Below are 18,899 nucleotides of genomic sequence, written 5' to 3'. Positions count from 1 at the left end.
AAAAATGTCTTTTAGAATAAATAAGTATGTATTTATATGGTCGGAGAGTTGTGCGAGTGGATGCGTGAGAAATTTGGAATTTCCGAGTAAAAGCAAGGTTAGATGAATGGGGCCTTAATGTGGAAGCTGATGTTAATGTTAAACGGGTATGCGAGAAGGTGCGAGATATTTGTATGCAGAAGTATGTGAATGATTGGTATGAGTTATTACACAAGCCAAGCGGTAGAACGGGAGGTAATAAATTACGAACGTATCGAATGTTTAAGGATGTGTATGGCTGTGAAAGTTATGTGAGTATGAGTATGCCCCGTTCTTACCGCTCTGCCTTCTCCAAATTCAGATCAGGTACTGCTCCTCTGCATTTGGAAATCAGCAGATATACAAATGTGATCGGAATGAGAGGGTATGTTTTCAGTGCAGTGAGAGTGTTGAGGATGAAAGACACGTTCTGTTGTATTGCCCTATGTATGATGATTTGCGTGAAAGTTTTAGCTATCCCAACTTCTTAGATCTTTGTGATGATGATAAATTAGTTTTACTTTTTAAACACCATGTATATTTCAGTGCCAAAGCCTGCTTTTATATCTTGCAAAGAAGAAAACATATTTTATACGGATAGATTTTACACTGTATGTACCTATATAATTATTTAGTATTTAGTATTTATAATGTATTAATACATTAGTCTCTCATAACCCTTAAAGGGTGGCTCACTTATATGCTATATTTTATAAATATATTTATATATGTATTTTATGTGAAGTGAGACTGAAATAAAATATCTGTCTGTCTGTCAACTTGTCTGTGGAGTGACTTTGTGCAGACTGAGTTCAAGCTATTAGACAAAGGGTTTAACTTGGAGGGTTAGCTTGGCCAATCAGTTGAGCACGTACGTCATGGCTTGGGTTTGTTAAGGGATTGAGGGACACATTACCTATATCTTAACTATCCTACTGATAAATATAATATATACAGAATAGAAAACATTAAAATAATAAAATCCCTATGTACAAAGTTATATCTGCCACACAACGGTATTTGCAAACTTACCTCTCGCAGAGGGAAGACTTTCCTAGTGGAAAATATCTCTTCGTTATTTTTATATAAGTGGTATAACGAGAATGAAACCATGAATAATCTTGCCCTTCCCAGTCACATGTATACATGTTGATATTTACCAAATACATATCTACATATGTTGTCGTGCCATAAAATAAAATCAACCAATGGTCTTCATTTCTCGGTCCGGACTCGATTTATGAATGCCTGAATTTATGTAAATGGAAGTTGGCTTAAAAATTAAATATGTCGTTTCTGTTTATTTGACAAATTTTATATCAAAACAGATTCGTTGATATTCAACACATCTACATCCAGCTACCCTGATCACGTTTCGTAGCCAGCAACCATCCGCGTCACGTATCTTCATTCTGATACGTTTACTGAATAGTTTTTCAGTCACTGGTCGTCCCAACTTTGACAGTCCTCGGCTCACACATGTTAAATAATCCCTGATTAGCCAATGATTGTGGGAGTCCATGGACATCTTCACGAGCCTGGTAGAAAGACGAGAGTCATAATTTCTGAATATTCCTCTAAAAAGCTAGGCGAAAATGAAAAAGCAAACCGAAACATGAGTCTCATTTACCTGTTCAGACAATGACCTACTTTTCAGCCTATCCGAATTTTCTCGTGTGAAAGTGAAAATAGACATCACAAACAACTATGGTTACACTGAATTCCAATTCCTTGTTTCATAAGAAAGTGGTATTTACAATGAATTTCAATTTCAAACTTTAATAACATCGTATTTCTATATTTTATGGCGAGGTGTAGGCAGCATGACATTAACTAAGACGTCACAGACTACCCCAGTTTGATGAGGTCGTAAAATGATTCACAATGCATCTGGCTCATTGGTTACACATATATGTTTTTTGCGCTTATTCAGTGTAGTTCTGTAACGCACAATGTGATTGAAATAAAATCAAGTCCGTACCAGACCGCCAAACTTTTCTAGCGACAGAGCCTCGTTTTGAGATTTCCACGATTTGCAGGCTTCTGTTTGTCAGTGTTTGCAAGGATTATAAGGAGCGTGGTGTTGCAATATACAAGTGCTTAGATGTATCAAATAATACTGATCAGTATTTATGTATCCAGTTAAATGAATTGGTCTCAAAATTCAGGACTGTTATTGTACTAAGTTGCGCAGTAGGACGGAACCCAGTCAACAGGAAACGAGACTGTTGTGGAATCAATGTTTTGACTTGACAGTTCATCGAGGAAGTAGTGGGGAAGACATCTCTAGCAACATTATGAAAAGCTATTTCGAAGTCCATGATGTTAGTAGCAGGTTCAAATGTCAGATGGTGTTTGGCTGCCCGAGTCTTTAATAGGGTTAAAAAACTAATAACTATTATCATCCCCAAGCGGTATTAGTGTTCAAGAATGTTACTTGTTCTGTACTTCTCTCAGTTGATTGCATTAAAATTATTACCCTTAATTGGTACAGCTAGTTATCCCAGTTTTGACAGCGAAACTTCACACCTTAATGCATCAGTAACCAAGAAGCTGTCACAAATGGGACACTACCTGACTGTCGGGTCCAGACTTGACTAAGTTAAATACAACGTGTCTGGACAGCGAAACTTCGTCCAGGACAATTTCCTTTCTAGATGACGTCCCGTTTACACAGTAGTAGGCTTTGCCTGCTGTAAATGTCGTCGACGACAGCCCCCATGCAAGTTTTTAGTCTCCTGACTGAGTAAGAGGGAGATTAAACAAACATCTATCCAACTCTTTGACTGTGCAAAGTCATCATTTTAAGTAAGGAGCTGCAAGAGAAAAGGCAGTAATCGACACGAAATGTCAATGCCAGAGAATACCCAGTCTCGATAATTGAAGGAAACAGAATCCCTTGGACGTGTAAGGCGCAATAACGGTAAAAAATATATGAGTGAGTGCGTGAGTGAGTATGGTTCTTACGAAGCTTTTAGCAATAATCCAGCAATATCACGGAGGGGGACACCAGAAATGGGCTTCACACCTTGTACCCATCTGGGGAATCCAACTTGGATCTTCCAACTTTGAGCTGATGCCAGCATCTTGTCTCAGTCTTTCATCCTAGTGCTGCATTTCACATTGTTTTCTCAATAAATAGTACTTACTTTATGCTTTTGACAAACTGTCCTTTAGTTTGCCGCTTCGGACATTGACATACTTTATACGTACTATATCGTCGATGCAAGTCCTAGATGTTGCCCCTGAAGCTGTAGGAAAGAGATGCATGTCCTAAACGTTATCACCTTGAGGAAAGGAGATGGATGTCCTAGATGCTATCACATTGATGCTTGAATAAAGAGATGCATGTCCCAAACGTTATCACCTGAAAGCTGGAATAAAGAGATTCATGTCCCAAACGTTATCACCTTGATGTTGGAATAAAGAGATGCATGTCCCAAACGTTATCACCTTGATGCTGGAATAAAGAGATGCATGTCCCAAACGTTATCACCTTGATGTTGGAATAAAGAGATGCATGTCCCAAACGTTATCACCTTGATGCTGGAATAAAGAGATGCATGTCCCAAACGTTATCACCTTGAGGAAAAGATATGCATGTCCTAGACGCTATCACATTGATGCTGGAATAAAGAGATGCATGTCCCAAACGTTATCACCTTGATGTTGGAATAAAGAGATGCATGTCCCAAACGTTATCACCTTGATGTTGGAATAAAGAGATGCATGTCCCAAATGTTATCACCTGAATGCTGGAATAAAGAGATGCATGTCCCAAACGTCATCACCTGAATGCTGGAATAAAGAGATGCATGTCCCAAACGTTATCACCTGAATGCTGGAATAAAGAGATGCATGTCCCAAACGTTATCCCCTTGATGTTGGAATAAAGAGATGCATGTCCCAAACGTTATCACCTTGATGTTGGAATAAAGAGATACATGTCCCAAACGTTATCACCTTGATGTTGGAATAAAGAGATGCATGTCCCAAACGTTATCACCTTGATGCTGGAATAAAGAGATGCATGTCCCAAACGTTATCACCTTGATGTTGGAATAAAGAGATGCATGTCCCAAACGTTATCACCTTGATGCTGGAATAAAGATATTCATGTCCCAAACGTTATCACCTTGAGTGATAAAGAGGTGCATGTCCCAAACGTTATCACCTTGATGCTTGAATAAGATATGCATGTTCCAAACGTTATCACCTTGGTGCTGGAATAAAGATATGCATGTCCAAAACGTTATCACCTTAATGCTGGATTAAAGAGATGCATGTCCCAAACGTTATCACCTTGATGCTGGATTAAAGAGATGCATGTCCCAAACGTTATCACCTTGATGCTGGAATAAAGAGATGTATGTCCCAAACGTTATCATCTTGATGCTGGATTAAAGAGATGCATGTCCCAAACGTTATCACCTTGATGCTGGATTAAAGAGATGCATGTCCCAAACGTTATCACCTTGATGCTGGATTAAAGAGATGCATGTCCCAAACGTTATCACCTTGATGTTGGAATAAAGAGATGCATGTCCCAAACGTTATCATCTTGATGCTGGATTAAAGAGATGCATGTCCCAAACGTTATCACCCTGATGCTGGATTAAAGAGATGCATGTCCCAAACGTTATCACCTTGATGCTGGATTAAAGAGATGCATGTTCTAAACCTGGGAAGAGCTCTTACTTACAAAAAGTAAAACCTGGGAAGAGCTCTTACTTACAAAAAGTAAGACCTGAAAGCAAACAAAAAAACTCATATGCGGTTATTCAGGGAAAAGAAGAGATGTTTAATGTATAGTGAGAAGCACATTTCAGGTTTATATTTATAGATAAAGCCATAGTATAAAACTTCCTTTTTCAGTTTTCCGGGCTCTGAATTTATCTCACAATACATGTTGACATGGATCCCACTTCTTGCTCTATTCTTCCCGAAGGCAAGGACTACCACATATTCCTCTGTTACAACATCGCCGACGAGGAGTTTGTGGATGCGTTGATCGAGTATCTGGAGTCTCCTGAGATTGGACTGAAATGTGTAGATCATAGGAGGGACTTTCATGCAGGAAAGCAAGTAATTACGAATATACAGGACTTTATTGCCAGGTCTTGGAAATGTGCGCTCATCATGACTCCAGCCTTCGTGACAAGTGGGTGGTGTGCATTCGAGACGGACATAATGGTCAACATGTCTCTTGAGGAAAAGCGAGAAAGCGTCATCCCAGTTTTGCTGAAACCTTGCAAAATACCTCAAGCCGTGGGGATCTTGACATACATCGACGTGAGTCAGTCCCCAAGATGGAGGGAACGACTTGTAGATGCCATCAGACGAACAGGTAAAGCTTGTCTTTGCCCTGGTAAATACAAATGTTTTATACAAAAATTAGCAAAATGTAATTTATTTTTTCTGGTGTTTTTTTTCTGACATACCTTCACGCACTCATAGTTAAATAGATCTCATTTAAATTCTTAGATAGTTTGGATGCTCTGTACGTGAATGATTCCATTCCTGGATAGAATTAGCATTATACTGTTTATACTGTAATTTTCCACATACACTGGTCATAGACGGTACTTTGCAGCATACCAAAAACGCCCAGTTACCTCCCTTGCCAGACTGCTTTACAATTTTGTAGCTTTTCATTATATTGGTCCTTCGTACCACAGGCACTCGTGTCTTTGCGAGGATTATAGTCGAAATGCTTCATAGTAAAATACATCATTGTACTGTGAAGCATTTCGAGTCGGGGGTCATCTCAAACGTTTTATTTATTTTTTTCTAAATCATAAATCCTCGCAAAGACACGAGAGCCTGTGCTTCGTACAGGCTAATCAGATTCATATCACTCGCATGTGCTTAATATGTAGATTGTAGTTAGGCAATCTAGTTCGGCCATGGCAGAAAATCAGGATGGTTCATCGTATCTTAATTTGGAAAACACTGGACTTTTTTGATCCGGTCTCGATTATGTCATATACTTGAATATTGCTGCAAAGTGCAGCAAATCAGCAATAGTTGCTGTCTTTATGTAACAATCTGAAATGAACCCGGTGTTGTTTCCACACTATCGAGATGCGATGGGGCAGCCTAGTGGTTAAAGCGTTCGCCCGGGTTCGATTCCCCACATGGGTACAATGTGTGAAGCCCATTTCTGGTGTCTCCCGCGTTGATATTGCTTTAAAATTGCTAAAAGCGGCGTAACACCATACTCACTCACTCACAATATCGAACCAAATACGCAAACACCATACACCCTCTTCAGTTTTCCTAAAGGGCTGGGCGAGGTGTCGAGGAGGCTACCATCACTTTATTAAACATTAAACAAACATTTAGAACTTTCTCATTCCTATGTACGAGTTCTGTTTGCTGACTTTTCTTCAGCTTTTAATACCAACCAGCCTCATATTTTAATGCAAAAGCTCTGTAATATGTCAGTAGACCTACGTGTTATAAAATAGATAGAATCTTTTCTTGTAAATAGACCCCAGTTTGTAACTGTTAATAACACCCAATCAGCAACAGCATTCATATCAACCGGTGCCCCGCAAGGTTGTCTTCTTTCCCCGGTTTTATTTAATTTATATACAAATGACTGTATCAATAGGTTTTCATAATGTTTGACTGTAAAGTTTGCAGTAATACTGATCACATATACAAGAAAAGACTAAAGCGGCTATACTTTTAACGTCGTCTTAGTTATTTTAAGATTGACTCTACCGTATTGTCGTTATTCTACAAGTCATAGATTCAAAGTATTTTAGTTCTCAATGTACATTGCTGGTATGGGGGTGTGTCTGTTCAAAATCGATGTAAACTTTCCAAAATTGTTAAAACAGCAAGTAGAATCTCTGGATTTAAAATGCAAGATATCGGCACTATTTACAAGCAATTTACAATTGAAAAGAAAGCACGGAAAATTTGAAATGACAGCACTCATGTCCTATTTCCTGAATTTCAATTTCTTCCTTCCGGCCGACGACTGCGCGCGCCGATAGTCAGAACAAACAGGGGTCGAAATTCTTTCATTTTTATGTTTTAAATGAAATATTTTTATGTTTGTTAATCATTTTAAAATCTCGTTAACTGCGGATGCATTTTTTCAGATAATACTTTCTTGAGGTATCACCTGTATAATAAGATGACCTGGTAAATGTGTTGTGGTGAGTGAGTATGGTTTTACGCCGCTTTTAGCAATATTGCAGCAATATCACTGTGGGGAACACCAGAAATAGGCTTCACACATTGCACCCATGTGGGGAATCGAACCTGGGTCTTTGCGTGACGAGCGAACGCTTTAACCACTAGGCTACCCCACATCTCCATGTGTTGTGGGCCTAATCCTCTGAAATTACACATTTTCATAAGGAGTGGGCACACCATTCATCACATTTTCCACATATTCCTGTTTCCATGGTACCCAAGACTAATGGTGTCATTTTGGTAGCATAAATCTACGAATGGAAATTATGAAAATATAATCGAACCAACGAGAAAATTGACGTAACTTTTACAAGATGTGTAATAATCCATTGTTGCAGAAATGCACCCTTCGTGGGCGATACTCCCTCAGGAAAGAGGGATCAACATCCGCAGCATTATCAGATGTAAGTTGTAAATATCGACAAAGAGGTGAATTTGATTTTGTGGTTTCATGACGAAATCTGTCAAGCCATCCAGCTTTCATCATTTATTGAACAGAAAGTTAGGGTCATGTGTTATGTCATGAATATGTACCAACGTATAGGCAATATACCTAAAATAGTATTTCATAAAGCATGACCATATTAAATCTTTTCCAAAATATTAGCAACAAAAATGAATCGTAACAAATCTGTGCTTACAAGCTGCGTCCATTTTAAAAAACTATATCAGGAGCAAGTGTTCATGAATCTTTGTCATAAACACTTGCAAAGGCAAGGCAAGTGTTCACCTTAAAGGCCGGGGCGCAAACCTCCAAAACCCCCGTGGGTTTCCAAATAGTCTCCCATTTGCTACCCCTCAGCAGCGAAAATGTTATCAGCCAGTGAGTGACAAGGCTGTAACGTTGGGCTATGGGTGGCTGGCAAGAGCCTGGCGATGTCAAAGGTTAACCTTGGAATTTACTACTAGAATAGACATGTGCCTTGTAGTAAATGTCCAACAACCCTTTCACTGCATGTTTTGATGACTAAAGAGATTAATTTGATTAGCATATATGAAACATCAAATTTTACTTATATTCTGAATATAAAATCTTCAGCAAAGAGATGTCAGCATCAGATAAGTGGACAACCCTAGCCCTGCACAGCATGGCGTCAAGGGAGTGGGGGAGGGGGGCATTTTCCCAGCCTGCCTGAAATATGAAACCCTGAATGAAACATTTACCCACTCCAAGGCTTGTTACTATGGAAACGCACCTCCTCTGGCCACCTGACTGACACAGTGGGAAATTCAAATCTAGATATAAAAATGAGAAATATATTTTCAAAATGTATGTTTTGTAGACTCTCTGCATCCATACGTTTTGCTGTGAGTCTTCACAACATACTTCTTTATACTATGACTTAATATCAGCCTGAACCGGTTAGTCAGTTTTGTAATATTTCCTGGAATGTACTTGAATACTACATTGCTTTGCATCTAAGGACAGCTTTGACAAGGCGAGGAGGCCACACCCCATCTGTGCATAGGTTTGAACCCCGGCCTTTAAAATACGATGCACGATACTGGTTATCGGACATCATTACGTCACCGTCACATTTGGAAAATTGAAAAATAAGAAATAGTCTATGATTTAGGTAATTATTAGTTATTTGGATATATCTTCAGGTACTTATTTCCTGTATGATGGCAAGACAGTATGTGAGTACTGCTGTCTTCTGTCTGATGGAGGTCTGTCTAACCAGCCACCATCCCAACCTCATCATCAATCAGACATGAGACTCAAGACCTACAGGGGTGTTGTGGGGTCACGGACGCTGATAGCAGGGGCGTGTACTACTGGGAGAACAAGCTGGAGGTCGACCTGGAGAAGGAACTGGACGGCCGGCAGTCGGTGTTTGAGGTGGCCCTGTCTAGAGATGGCGTGTTTGATGACAGCCAGGAAGGATCCGCTGCAAGCTGTGTCGTCAGCATCCGTGCATATCAATGTGTGACGCATAAAGGTGTTTGTCTTTCTACAGCAAGATATACATCTCTTGTATATCATGGGCTCCTTACACAGAATTAGCGAGGGAAGTGGCCGACCATAGAACTGGGCTTCCTTCTGGACACCTTCAGGCAGAGGCTGACAGTTTATGACGTCACAAAGAAGGGGGAGATAACCAGTGTGGACCAGATCGGGGACGTGGAAGAGTTCACTCCCCAGTTCGCTGTGTTTGCTCCTAAGAATGGAACTGTAAAGTTGGCATTGATCACTGGCGTAGGGTTAAAAATGTCCGATAAAACCACAGCAATGTTGAAGAAGGACATCGAGGAACTAAATCATTGATGGCTGTCACTAATCCTTCACACACACACACACACAGACAGAGAGAGAGAGAGAGAGACTCTCTCTCTCTCTCTCTCTCTCTCTCTCTCTCTCTCTCACACACACACACACACACACACCTCCTAGACTACCAGTTGTCCAACTTCCGACTTTTTTGTGGAAGCCGCGCTAGTTGTACGGATTATATGGCAGACTGACTGAGGGTGTGGGTTCGAATCCAACCCAACAAATGCACCAGAATCTGTATTTTACTCAGAATGTGTAATCCCAGATATAACATATATTACATTTGACCACTTTGTTTTCAAATTTTTTTTCTGTTTAGATTTACAGTTGTCAAACAAAGAAAATACAGATCTGTAAATATGACGTATTGGCCATTTTGCATTCAATTGTTGTGCAATGTGCATATATCTTTCTTTTTTTATCTTTTTTTTCATACCATTTTACAGTTGCACATGGGCTCCAACATGCAGGGAAGAGGGATATCTCTGTATAGAGGTTATACAGAGCATGTAGCTATGGCAATACAAAATAAATCAGTCGTTGAACAGGTTGTGACATACCGTCCAGAATTTGTAAAAAGCGTCTATTCTGGAGCATAACATTGCTGAATATTTGGTTACATTGTAATATTGAGTAAGCCTTTTCAACAGAAACTGAAATGTTGGCATATTTCCGGATGTTTTACGATTAAAAATAATACTTTTGAAAAGGATGAGGATCACATTAATTGGGTCGTTATGTTTATGACGGAATCCAAGAAGAATTTGTTGTCTAGTGAAATATAAATTGAATCCAGTTTATCATTTAGCCAATCTTGGAGTTTCTGCCATAAATGGGTAACCTTGCTACAATCATAAAAGAGGTGGGGTATTGTTTCTATAGAATTTGAGCAATAGCTACATTGGTTATGGTCAATGTATTTCATCTCTAAAAGTCTACTGTTCGATGGCAAAATATGATGAAGCAGTTTGTATTGAAACCATTGGAGATCTGTATCTTTTGTACAATGAAAGGGAATATGGTTATAGTTGTGCCAAGTATCTTTATCAATTCCAATTTCATTTCCTAATATAACATTCCATTTCATACAGTGTTGATTACGATTTGTTTTGTTTCCAATAAAGCCCTGTAATAAACTTGACAACCAGTTGTTTGTCTTGTCAGAAGGTTGAATATATATGGTTGTATTTGGTTGACTTTTGTTGATGTTTTCTTAATTGATTTGGTTGCTTTTGAAGAAGGCTTTAACTGCGCTAATGACTCCGCAATAATCTAGAAAGTTAGTTTTAGATTATATGTGGTTCTAAATTTTCATATATCTTGGTGCAGTGGAAAGAGTGTCTGCCTGGAGAGCAGGAGGTCTGTGGTTTGATCCTCTGACCGTGTCTCACCAAATGATGTTAAAAGATAGTTGTTCGCCTGCCAGGCATTAGGTAAAGGGCTGGTCGAGATGGAGCCCATATATTATATACTACCCATCAAAAAAGTTTAGACTAACTTAAAGCACTCACTATATGTTATGTATATACGGTTACATCGAAGATGAATTTCTCCACTACCTTGGGGAACCAACTGCAAACCTTATGCAGATGAATTGCACGAGGATCATGCATCCAATTGCTGAAAAGCATGTGCAAAGACAGTGTATGAAATAAGGCCCGTCCGACCGCCCGAGACGGGCTAGATTTCTGCCGGACGGTCTAATTTTACAGTTAGCCAGCCCGATTGATGGGTGGAATAAAATATCCAGATAACATGTCCACTGGCACTGCCTATTTAGTATTTAAGAAGAACCGGTTAAATCTCTTCTGGGCTGGTAAGTTTTTGAAGGTACCAGCCTAGATGTCGGACTGGGTTTGGGGCTTATTTCATACACTGGCAAATATCGTGCATGTGAACAGCTGGGGTAAAGTTTTGTTAAGAATTCACCAATTTTCACTGAGTTTCATCATCTATTGAACTCATGACAATAATCTTTTTCAACGTTACGAATTTGTTTTACAATACATCAGTTCACGTGTAAACAGTACCTTTAAACAGCATGGAATATTTTGCAAAATCTAGTTTAGAACAGTTGACTGAAGTAAGTGGCTACATTTACACTAGTGAGTCTAAACTTTTGATGGCAGGGCCGTAGGCAGCCCAGAGGGGCAGGGGTCAGTTGCCCCCACTAGAACCTGTTTACAGATTATTTTCTGTACATCAAAGTATTGATCTAACACTCTCTCAATGTGGATAATGCCCTCCCTATTAAGAAAAGTTACCTACGGCCCTGGATGGGTAGTATACTTTGAATGGGTGCGTGTTACTTTGTATGGGTGCGTGTTTAACTGTGAAGAAATAAGGTTGTACGCTGGTTTTGGTGAGTGAGTGAGTATAGGTTTTAGCAATATTCCAGCAATATAACGGCGGGGGACACCAGAAATGGTCTTCACATCGGTATCTATGTGGGAATCGAACCCGGGTCTTGTGAGCCGCTTTAGTAATATTCCATCAATAGGGGCACCTGAAATGGGATTCACACGTTGTACCCATGTGGGAATCGAACCCGGGTCTTGTAAGCCGCTTTAGTATACCATCAATACAGGGGCACCTGAAATGGGATTCACGTTGTACCCATGTGGGGAATCGAACCTGTGTATTCGGTGGGCTGTGTTAACACTTTGACCACAAGGCTATCCCACGTACCTGCGGTATGGGTGGCAGCAATATAAAACCGGCATTAAAACGGACACGGACAAAAATACCAAAACGCCCACGTTCGGACGAGATTAACTGCATTTGACAACCACCACCACCACTCTAAACTAACGTTTGATCTCTGACTATATATAATTTTGACAGTAACAAATATACTCATTTAAAATGAAAAGGAGCCCCAGTGAGGAAATCTAGACTTGCTTCATTTAGGGCTTAAGCTTTGCGGGAGGACTTGGCAGTAGGGAAAGTAATGCGTTCAGGGACTGTGAGACATACTACCGCGCGCGCGCGCACGCACTCACGCACGCACACACGCACGCATGCACACACAAACACCAGTGTGCTGCATAAAATTTGTGTGAATGTTTAAGGCGTAAGGCCACACATTTCCCACAATATTTTGGCCTCTGTCTTATATTTTGGGGGCATATGCACTCACTTTAGTTTCCTATTGATACTAATAAAGGACTTATTATCCCTTGCGACTTGCCTGAAAACAATAGTTGAAACTTCGAGGCGAACAGCTTCTAAACAGAGAACACTTGCCATTTATGGAATGTGATAAATTGCTCCCATTCGTGACCAACTCGTGTTATTCCGGGACAAGCCTTCTTGGAGGTTACGGAAAGGGGCTATATATTCCAGCTATATGGCGGCGGTCTGGAACTAATCGAGTCTGGACCAGACAATCCAGTGATCAACAGTATGAGCTTCGATCTACGCAGTTGGGATACGATGATATGCGCCAACCAGCTCAGTAGGCCTGACCACCCGATCCCGTTAGTCGCCTCTTACGACAAACGTGGTTTGGTGAAGACCAATTCTAACCTACCCATTTGCAAGCGTTTAACAACAACAAAACCAAACTTACCTCTGAATAATGTATTTTTCCAAGTAGGTATTTAGCCATTTAGAAAGTGGTCAAATTTAAGTGGAAACATCGTAACATATGTTATATTTGATGAATACACTTTCTTAGTAAAGTACAGATTCTAGTTCTTTTGTTGGCCTTGAGTACCATCCGGGATTCGAACCCACACCCTGAGGCACGTAATCGCCAGCACCCAAAGTGGAAGCCGTGGTGGCTGAGCAGGTTAGGCGGCTGACTCTGTGTGCTGGCGATTACAAAAGTACTAAAATCTGTACTTTACCAAGAAAGTGTAATCCGAAATACACCATATGTTAAAATGTACCTGTCAAATAACTCCATTCGTGTCTTATGTCAGGGTGAGCTCTTTCGTGTAATCTTCAAGTGTGACTGTCCAATATGGCGTCTGCAGACTGGAGTACTAACGCAGATCAGGACCCCAACCCACATCCTCATCAGATGGAAAGATGTATGACGCCTTCATCAGCTTCAACAGCGCTGATGAGAAGTTTGTTGATGACCTGCTGACGTATCTGGAATCTCCTGACATCGGACTGAAATGTGTGGACCATAGAAGTTACTTTCCCCTAGCGAACTTGTCATGGAAAATATCAATGAATTCATTGAAAACTCATCGAAATATGTGCTCATCATGTCCCCAGACTTTATGAATAGTGATTGGTGTCGGCGGGAGACTGACTGACTGACTGAGTTTGGTTTTGCGCCGCTTTAGCAATATTCCAGCAACATCACGGCGGGGACACCAGAAATGGCGGTGGAGACTGACATAATGGTGTCAATGTCGGTGGAGGAGAAGAGACATTATTCCAGTACTACTGAAACCCTGCAAGATCCCCAGTGCGCTGAAAACATTGACTTACATTGACGTCTGTAAGTCGGAGAGTTGAAAGGAGAGGCTTGTGAATTCCATCAACAGAACAAGGTAAGTACAGGACAGACCCTCTTCATAATCACGGGGCGGTGAGGTAGCCTCGATCGTCACGACGAGGACCCGGGTTCGATTCCCCACATGTGCTATGTGTGAAGCCCATTTCTGGTGTCACCTGCCGTGACATTGCTGGAGTATTGCTAAAAGCGGCGTAAATCTAAATTCACTCACTCTCTGTTTATATGTGTTGATGTGACGCACACTGTTTTATCTGCCATCGTGATGTTTTGTTCGGCTGCATGGTGTTTTAACGCCGCACTCAGCAATATTCCAGCTATTTTGCGGCGGTCTGTAAATAATCGAGTCTGGACCAGACAATCCAGTGATCAACACCGTGAGCATCGATCTACGCCAGTTGGGATACGATGACATGTGTCAACCAAATCAGCGAGTCTGACCATCCGATCCTGTTAATTGAATATTAGGATAAGCATGGGTTGCTCTCAGATAATGAAGAATGAATATGCTCTCGCTTTGACGTTTTATATCTATACAAATATACAGTATTGACAATTATTGTTTCCAGACCTAAAAAGGCAACGAACACAAGGTAAGTCTGAACATTTGTCAGAAAAACCGAACCGATGCCTAAATGGAAATTGGAAATACTCTAAAAATTAAACAAGATACTCGTATGATGGTTCCCATTCAATCTGTGGTTCCTATTCCGGAAACTGCTAAACTCGCTAACTCAATTGTTTCAGACCCGTGAGATGGAAGACATTATACAAGACCTGCAGAAAAGGAAGCTGATTACAAGAACTGTGTCCAAAGGTATAAACAAAACCGAGAGAAATTCGAGCTGGAGAAAATGGCACTCGAAAGCAAGGTCAGGATTGCATATGATGCTGTTTCTAAAATGATATCAGATGCTTTAGAGCGTCAAAATAAGAAACAGCTAGATGAGATTCTGAGATTGAGAAACTCACGTCTGACGCCTCTCTTCCAAAAGAAGAAAGCTGCAGACGAGATTTTGAAGTTGATGAAGGTTTTATATGAAGACGATCATCGCATCAGTAAACTTGATAAACTTCAAGAAGAGTATTACTCGCAGGATCAGAAATTTAAACAACTCTCCTACATCGACTTTGTAAAGAGTGACAGTCTGGTGGAGACGCTGACGGATCAGATATCGAAGTTTGATGTGGGACATCTCCGAGAGACGGACACCACACTGTTCTCTTCCCTGGATGACATGGACAACTCAGAGAAAGGTTTGATATTAGATTTCTGTTACTGAAGCTAGAGTTTCAGCGTTGTACATTAAGAAAGAGTGGATTCCTCTAGTGAGCGAGTCGGTACGTTTTAACGCCGCTTTTAGCAATGTTCCAGCAAAATCACGACGGGGACACCAGAAATGGGGTTCACAGAGTGAATCCATGTGAGGGATCGAACCCAGGTGTAACGAGCGAACGCTTAAACCACTAGGCTATCCCGGTTTACCCTTGACGTTCTTTCGGATACAGAAGGTAACGTCATGCTCTCATCTTTGTTTTCACAGAAATACGTCCTTCCTTTCACGCACAACCTGGAGCAGCAAGCCTCAATCTAGGCAATGATATCCTACGTAAGTATATGCATGAGTACAGCATGTCTATACGCGTGCGTGCGTACACGCGTGTGTGTTATAGCGTTCTGGCTGATTGGCATTTAAACATTGTAGAAGTTGTAGGGTGTAGTGTAGTGTATATAGTGTAGTCTCGTATAGTGTAGTCTCGTATAGTGTAGTGTTCTTTTTGTGTAGAGTAGTGTCATGTTGTGTAGTGTAGTATATAGTTTAGTCTCGTATAGCGTAGTGTAGTGTCGTAGAGCGTAGTGTCGTAGAGCGTAGTGTCGTAGAGTGTAGTGTCGTAGAGTGTAGAATCGTGTCATGTTGTGTAGTGCCGTATGGTGTAGTGTAGTATATAGTGTAGTCTCGTATAGAGTAGTGTCGTACAGTGTAGTGTCGTGGAGCGTAGTGTCGTAGAGCGTAGTGTCGTAGAGCCGTAGTGTCGTAGAGCGTAGTGTCGTATAGTAGTGTAGTGTCGTAGAGTATAGTGTCGTAGAGTGTGTTAGTGTCGTAGAGCCGTAGGGTCGTAGAGTTTCGTAGAGCGTAGTGTCGTAGAGTGTAGTGTCGTAGAGAGCGTAGTGTCGTAGAGCCGTAGTGTCGTAGAGTGTATAGTGTCGTAGAGCGTAGTGTGTCGTAGAGTGTAGTGTCGTAGAGTGTAGTGTCGAAGAGCGTAGAATCGTGTCATGCGTTGTGTAGTGCCGTATAGGGTGTAGTGTAGTATATAAGTGTAGTCTCCGTATAGTGTAGTGTAGTGTATATAGTGTAGTCCCCGTATAGTGTAGTCTCGTATAGTGTAGTGTCCTTTTTTGTGTAGAGTAGTGTCATGTTGTGTAGTGTAGTATATAGTTTAGCCTCATTATAGCGTAGTGTAGTCTCGTATAGAGTAGTGTCGTACAGAGCGTAGTGTCGTAGAGTGTAGTGTCGTAGAGCGTAGAATCGTGTCATGTTATGTAGTGCTGTATGGTGTAGTGTAGTATATAGTGTAGTCTCGTATAGTGTAGTGTATATAGTGTAGTGTATATAGTGTAGTCTCGTATAGCGTAGTGTAGTCTCGTATAGAGTAGTGTCGTAGAGGCGTAGTGTCGTAGAGTGTAGTGTCGAAGAGCGTAGAATCGTGTCATGTGTGTGTAGTGCCGTATGGTGCAGTGTAGTATATAGTGTAGTCTCGTATAGGTGTAGTGTAGTGTATATAGTGTAGTCTCGTATAGTGTAGTCTCGTATAGTGTAGTGTCCTTTGTGTGTAGAGTAGTGTCATGTTGTGTAGTGTAGTATATATAGTTTAGCCTCATTATAGCGTAGTGTAGTCTCGTATAGAGTAGTGTCGTAGAGCGTAGTGTCGTAGAGTGTAGTGTCGTAGAGCGTAGAATCGTGTCAGCGTTATGTAGTGCTGTATGGTGTAGTGTAGTATATATAGTGTAGTCTCGTATAGTGCAGTGTATATAGTGTAGTGTATATAGTGTAGTCTCGTATAGTGTAGTCTCGTATAGTGTAGCGTCCTTTTGTGTAGAGTAGTGTCATGTTGTGTAGTGTAGTATATAGTTTAGTCTCGTATAGCGTAGTGTAGTGTCGTAGAGCGTAGTGTCGTAGAGCGTAGTGTCGTAGAGTGTAGAATCGTGTCATGTTGTGTAGTGCCGTATGGTGTAGTGTAGTATATAGTGTAGTCTCGTATAGTGTAGTGTAGTGTAGTGTAGTGTCGTAGAGTGTAGAATCGTGTTATGTTGTGTAGTGCCGTATGGTGTAGTATAGTATATAGTGTAGTCTCGTATAGTGTAGTGTAGTGTCGTAGAGCGTAGTGTCGTAGAGTGTAGAATCGTGTTATGTTGTGTAGTGCCGTATGGTGTAGTGTAGTATATAGTGTAGTCTCGTATATAGCGTAGTGTAGTGTCGTAGAGCCGTGGTGTCGTAGAGCCGTAGAATCGTGTTATGTTGTGTAGCGCCGTATGGTGTAGTGTAGTATATAGTGTAGTCTCGTATAGTGTAGTGTAGAGTCGTAGAGTGTAGAGTCGTGTTATGTTGTGTAGTGCCGTATGGTGTAGTGTAGTATATAGTGTAGTCTCGTATAGTATATAGTGTAGAGTCGTAGAGTGTAGAGTCGTGTTATGTTGTGTAGTGCCGTATGGTATAGTGTGGTCTCGTATAGTGTAGTGTAGTGTCGTAGAGTGTAGTCTCGTATAGTGTAGTGTAGTGTCGTAGAGTGTAGTGTCGTATAGTGTAGTGTAGTTTCGTAGAGCGTAGAGTAGTGTCATGTTGTGTAGTGTCGTATGAGTTGAGTTGAGTTGGGTTTTGCCTCACATCGGCATTATTCCAGCCATGTAGTGACGAGAACAAGTTTGCATTAATAAACATTGTAAGTACATGCTCGGAATGAGTGTTATTTCAAAACATATCTTCATTACATTGTCATTTAAAAGCAGAAAAAGTCATAGCATCAAATTTAAAGGCAGGCAATTTGTTAGTCACATTTCACAGTTACAATTTATGATACAGATCAACTTCCCTCAGGGAGTTCACTATCAGATGAGCGCTCACGCGGGAGAACAGATCTTTTAGGTTTGTTGCATCATAATGTGAGTCCCTTTGTAAACGATAAGTCCACGCATTCAAGCAGAATATGCTTGATGGTGAAAAACTCATCGCAAGAGACACACATGGGGGTCCATCCCCATCCGTTTTCAGCAGATAGTCATGAGCAAATCGACTGTGGCCAATACGACATCGTCGTAAAATTACCTCATCACGTCTTGACTGACAACCCAAGTAGGTATAACCAATTGTTGGTTTCAATTCATACAGTTTATTTCTTCTCGTACTTGAGTGTCCCATCGTTTTGCATGAGGTCCCGAGTATAGCTTTGATAGTGGGTTTGAAATCACTGTACGGGATCAGCAGTGGAGATAAGTGCTTGTCAAGAGCTGCTTTGCTGCAGCATCGGCTTTTTGTGTTACCTGCTATGCCGACGTGACCCGGCAACCAGCAGATGACGATGTCACATTGGCCAGTAGAGAGGTCGTTGTAAAAGTTCCAAAATGTCCAGAATGATTGGGTGACTTGAAGAAACATTTTGAAGTGCTTGAAGGCAAGATAATGAATCTGTGAAAACGATGAAGTTTTGGAATGATTCTGTTGTTTAATATAGGTCAAAGCTGAAAAGATAGCTTTGGCCTCGGCAGTGAAAATGGAACTGTTGTCGGGAATCCTAGAGGAGACAGTCTTAGATCCAATGACTGTAGCACTGGCGACTTGGCCCTCATCCTTGATCCGTCTGTGAAAAATGGATCTATGGGTGTCATACTTGGAACGTAACTGGATGTATTCCTGCTGGAACACC

At 40.9% G+C, this 18,899-nt stretch overlaps 1 protein-coding gene across 1 annotated transcript; it reads left to right on the top strand.

Moving 5' to 3' along the window:
* The first annotated feature begins 4,874 nt into the window (after positions 1–4,874).
* On the top strand, positions 4,875–9,556 carry LOC124282717. Its single transcript, XM_046718735.1, has 3 exons — positions 4,875–5,365; positions 7,569–7,634; positions 8,839–9,556. The coding sequence occupies exons 1-3, from the start codon at positions 4,933–4,935 to the stop codon at positions 9,162–9,164; spliced, it is 825 nt and encodes a 274-aa protein (XP_046574691.1). The 5' UTR covers positions 4,875–4,932; the 3' UTR covers positions 9,165–9,556.
* Positions 9,557–18,899: the final 9,343 nt, after the last annotated feature.

This window comes from Haliotis rubra, unplaced genomic scaffold, assembly GCF_003918875.1.
Source record: "Haliotis rubra isolate DU_JTF1 unplaced genomic scaffold, ASM391887v1 Scf301, whole genome shotgun sequence".
Taxonomy (NCBI): domain Eukaryota; kingdom Metazoa; phylum Mollusca; class Gastropoda; order Lepetellida; family Haliotidae; genus Haliotis; species Haliotis rubra.
The sequence above is the reverse complement of the archived record's forward strand: the minus strand, read 5'-3'. Positions and strand labels throughout refer to the sequence as shown.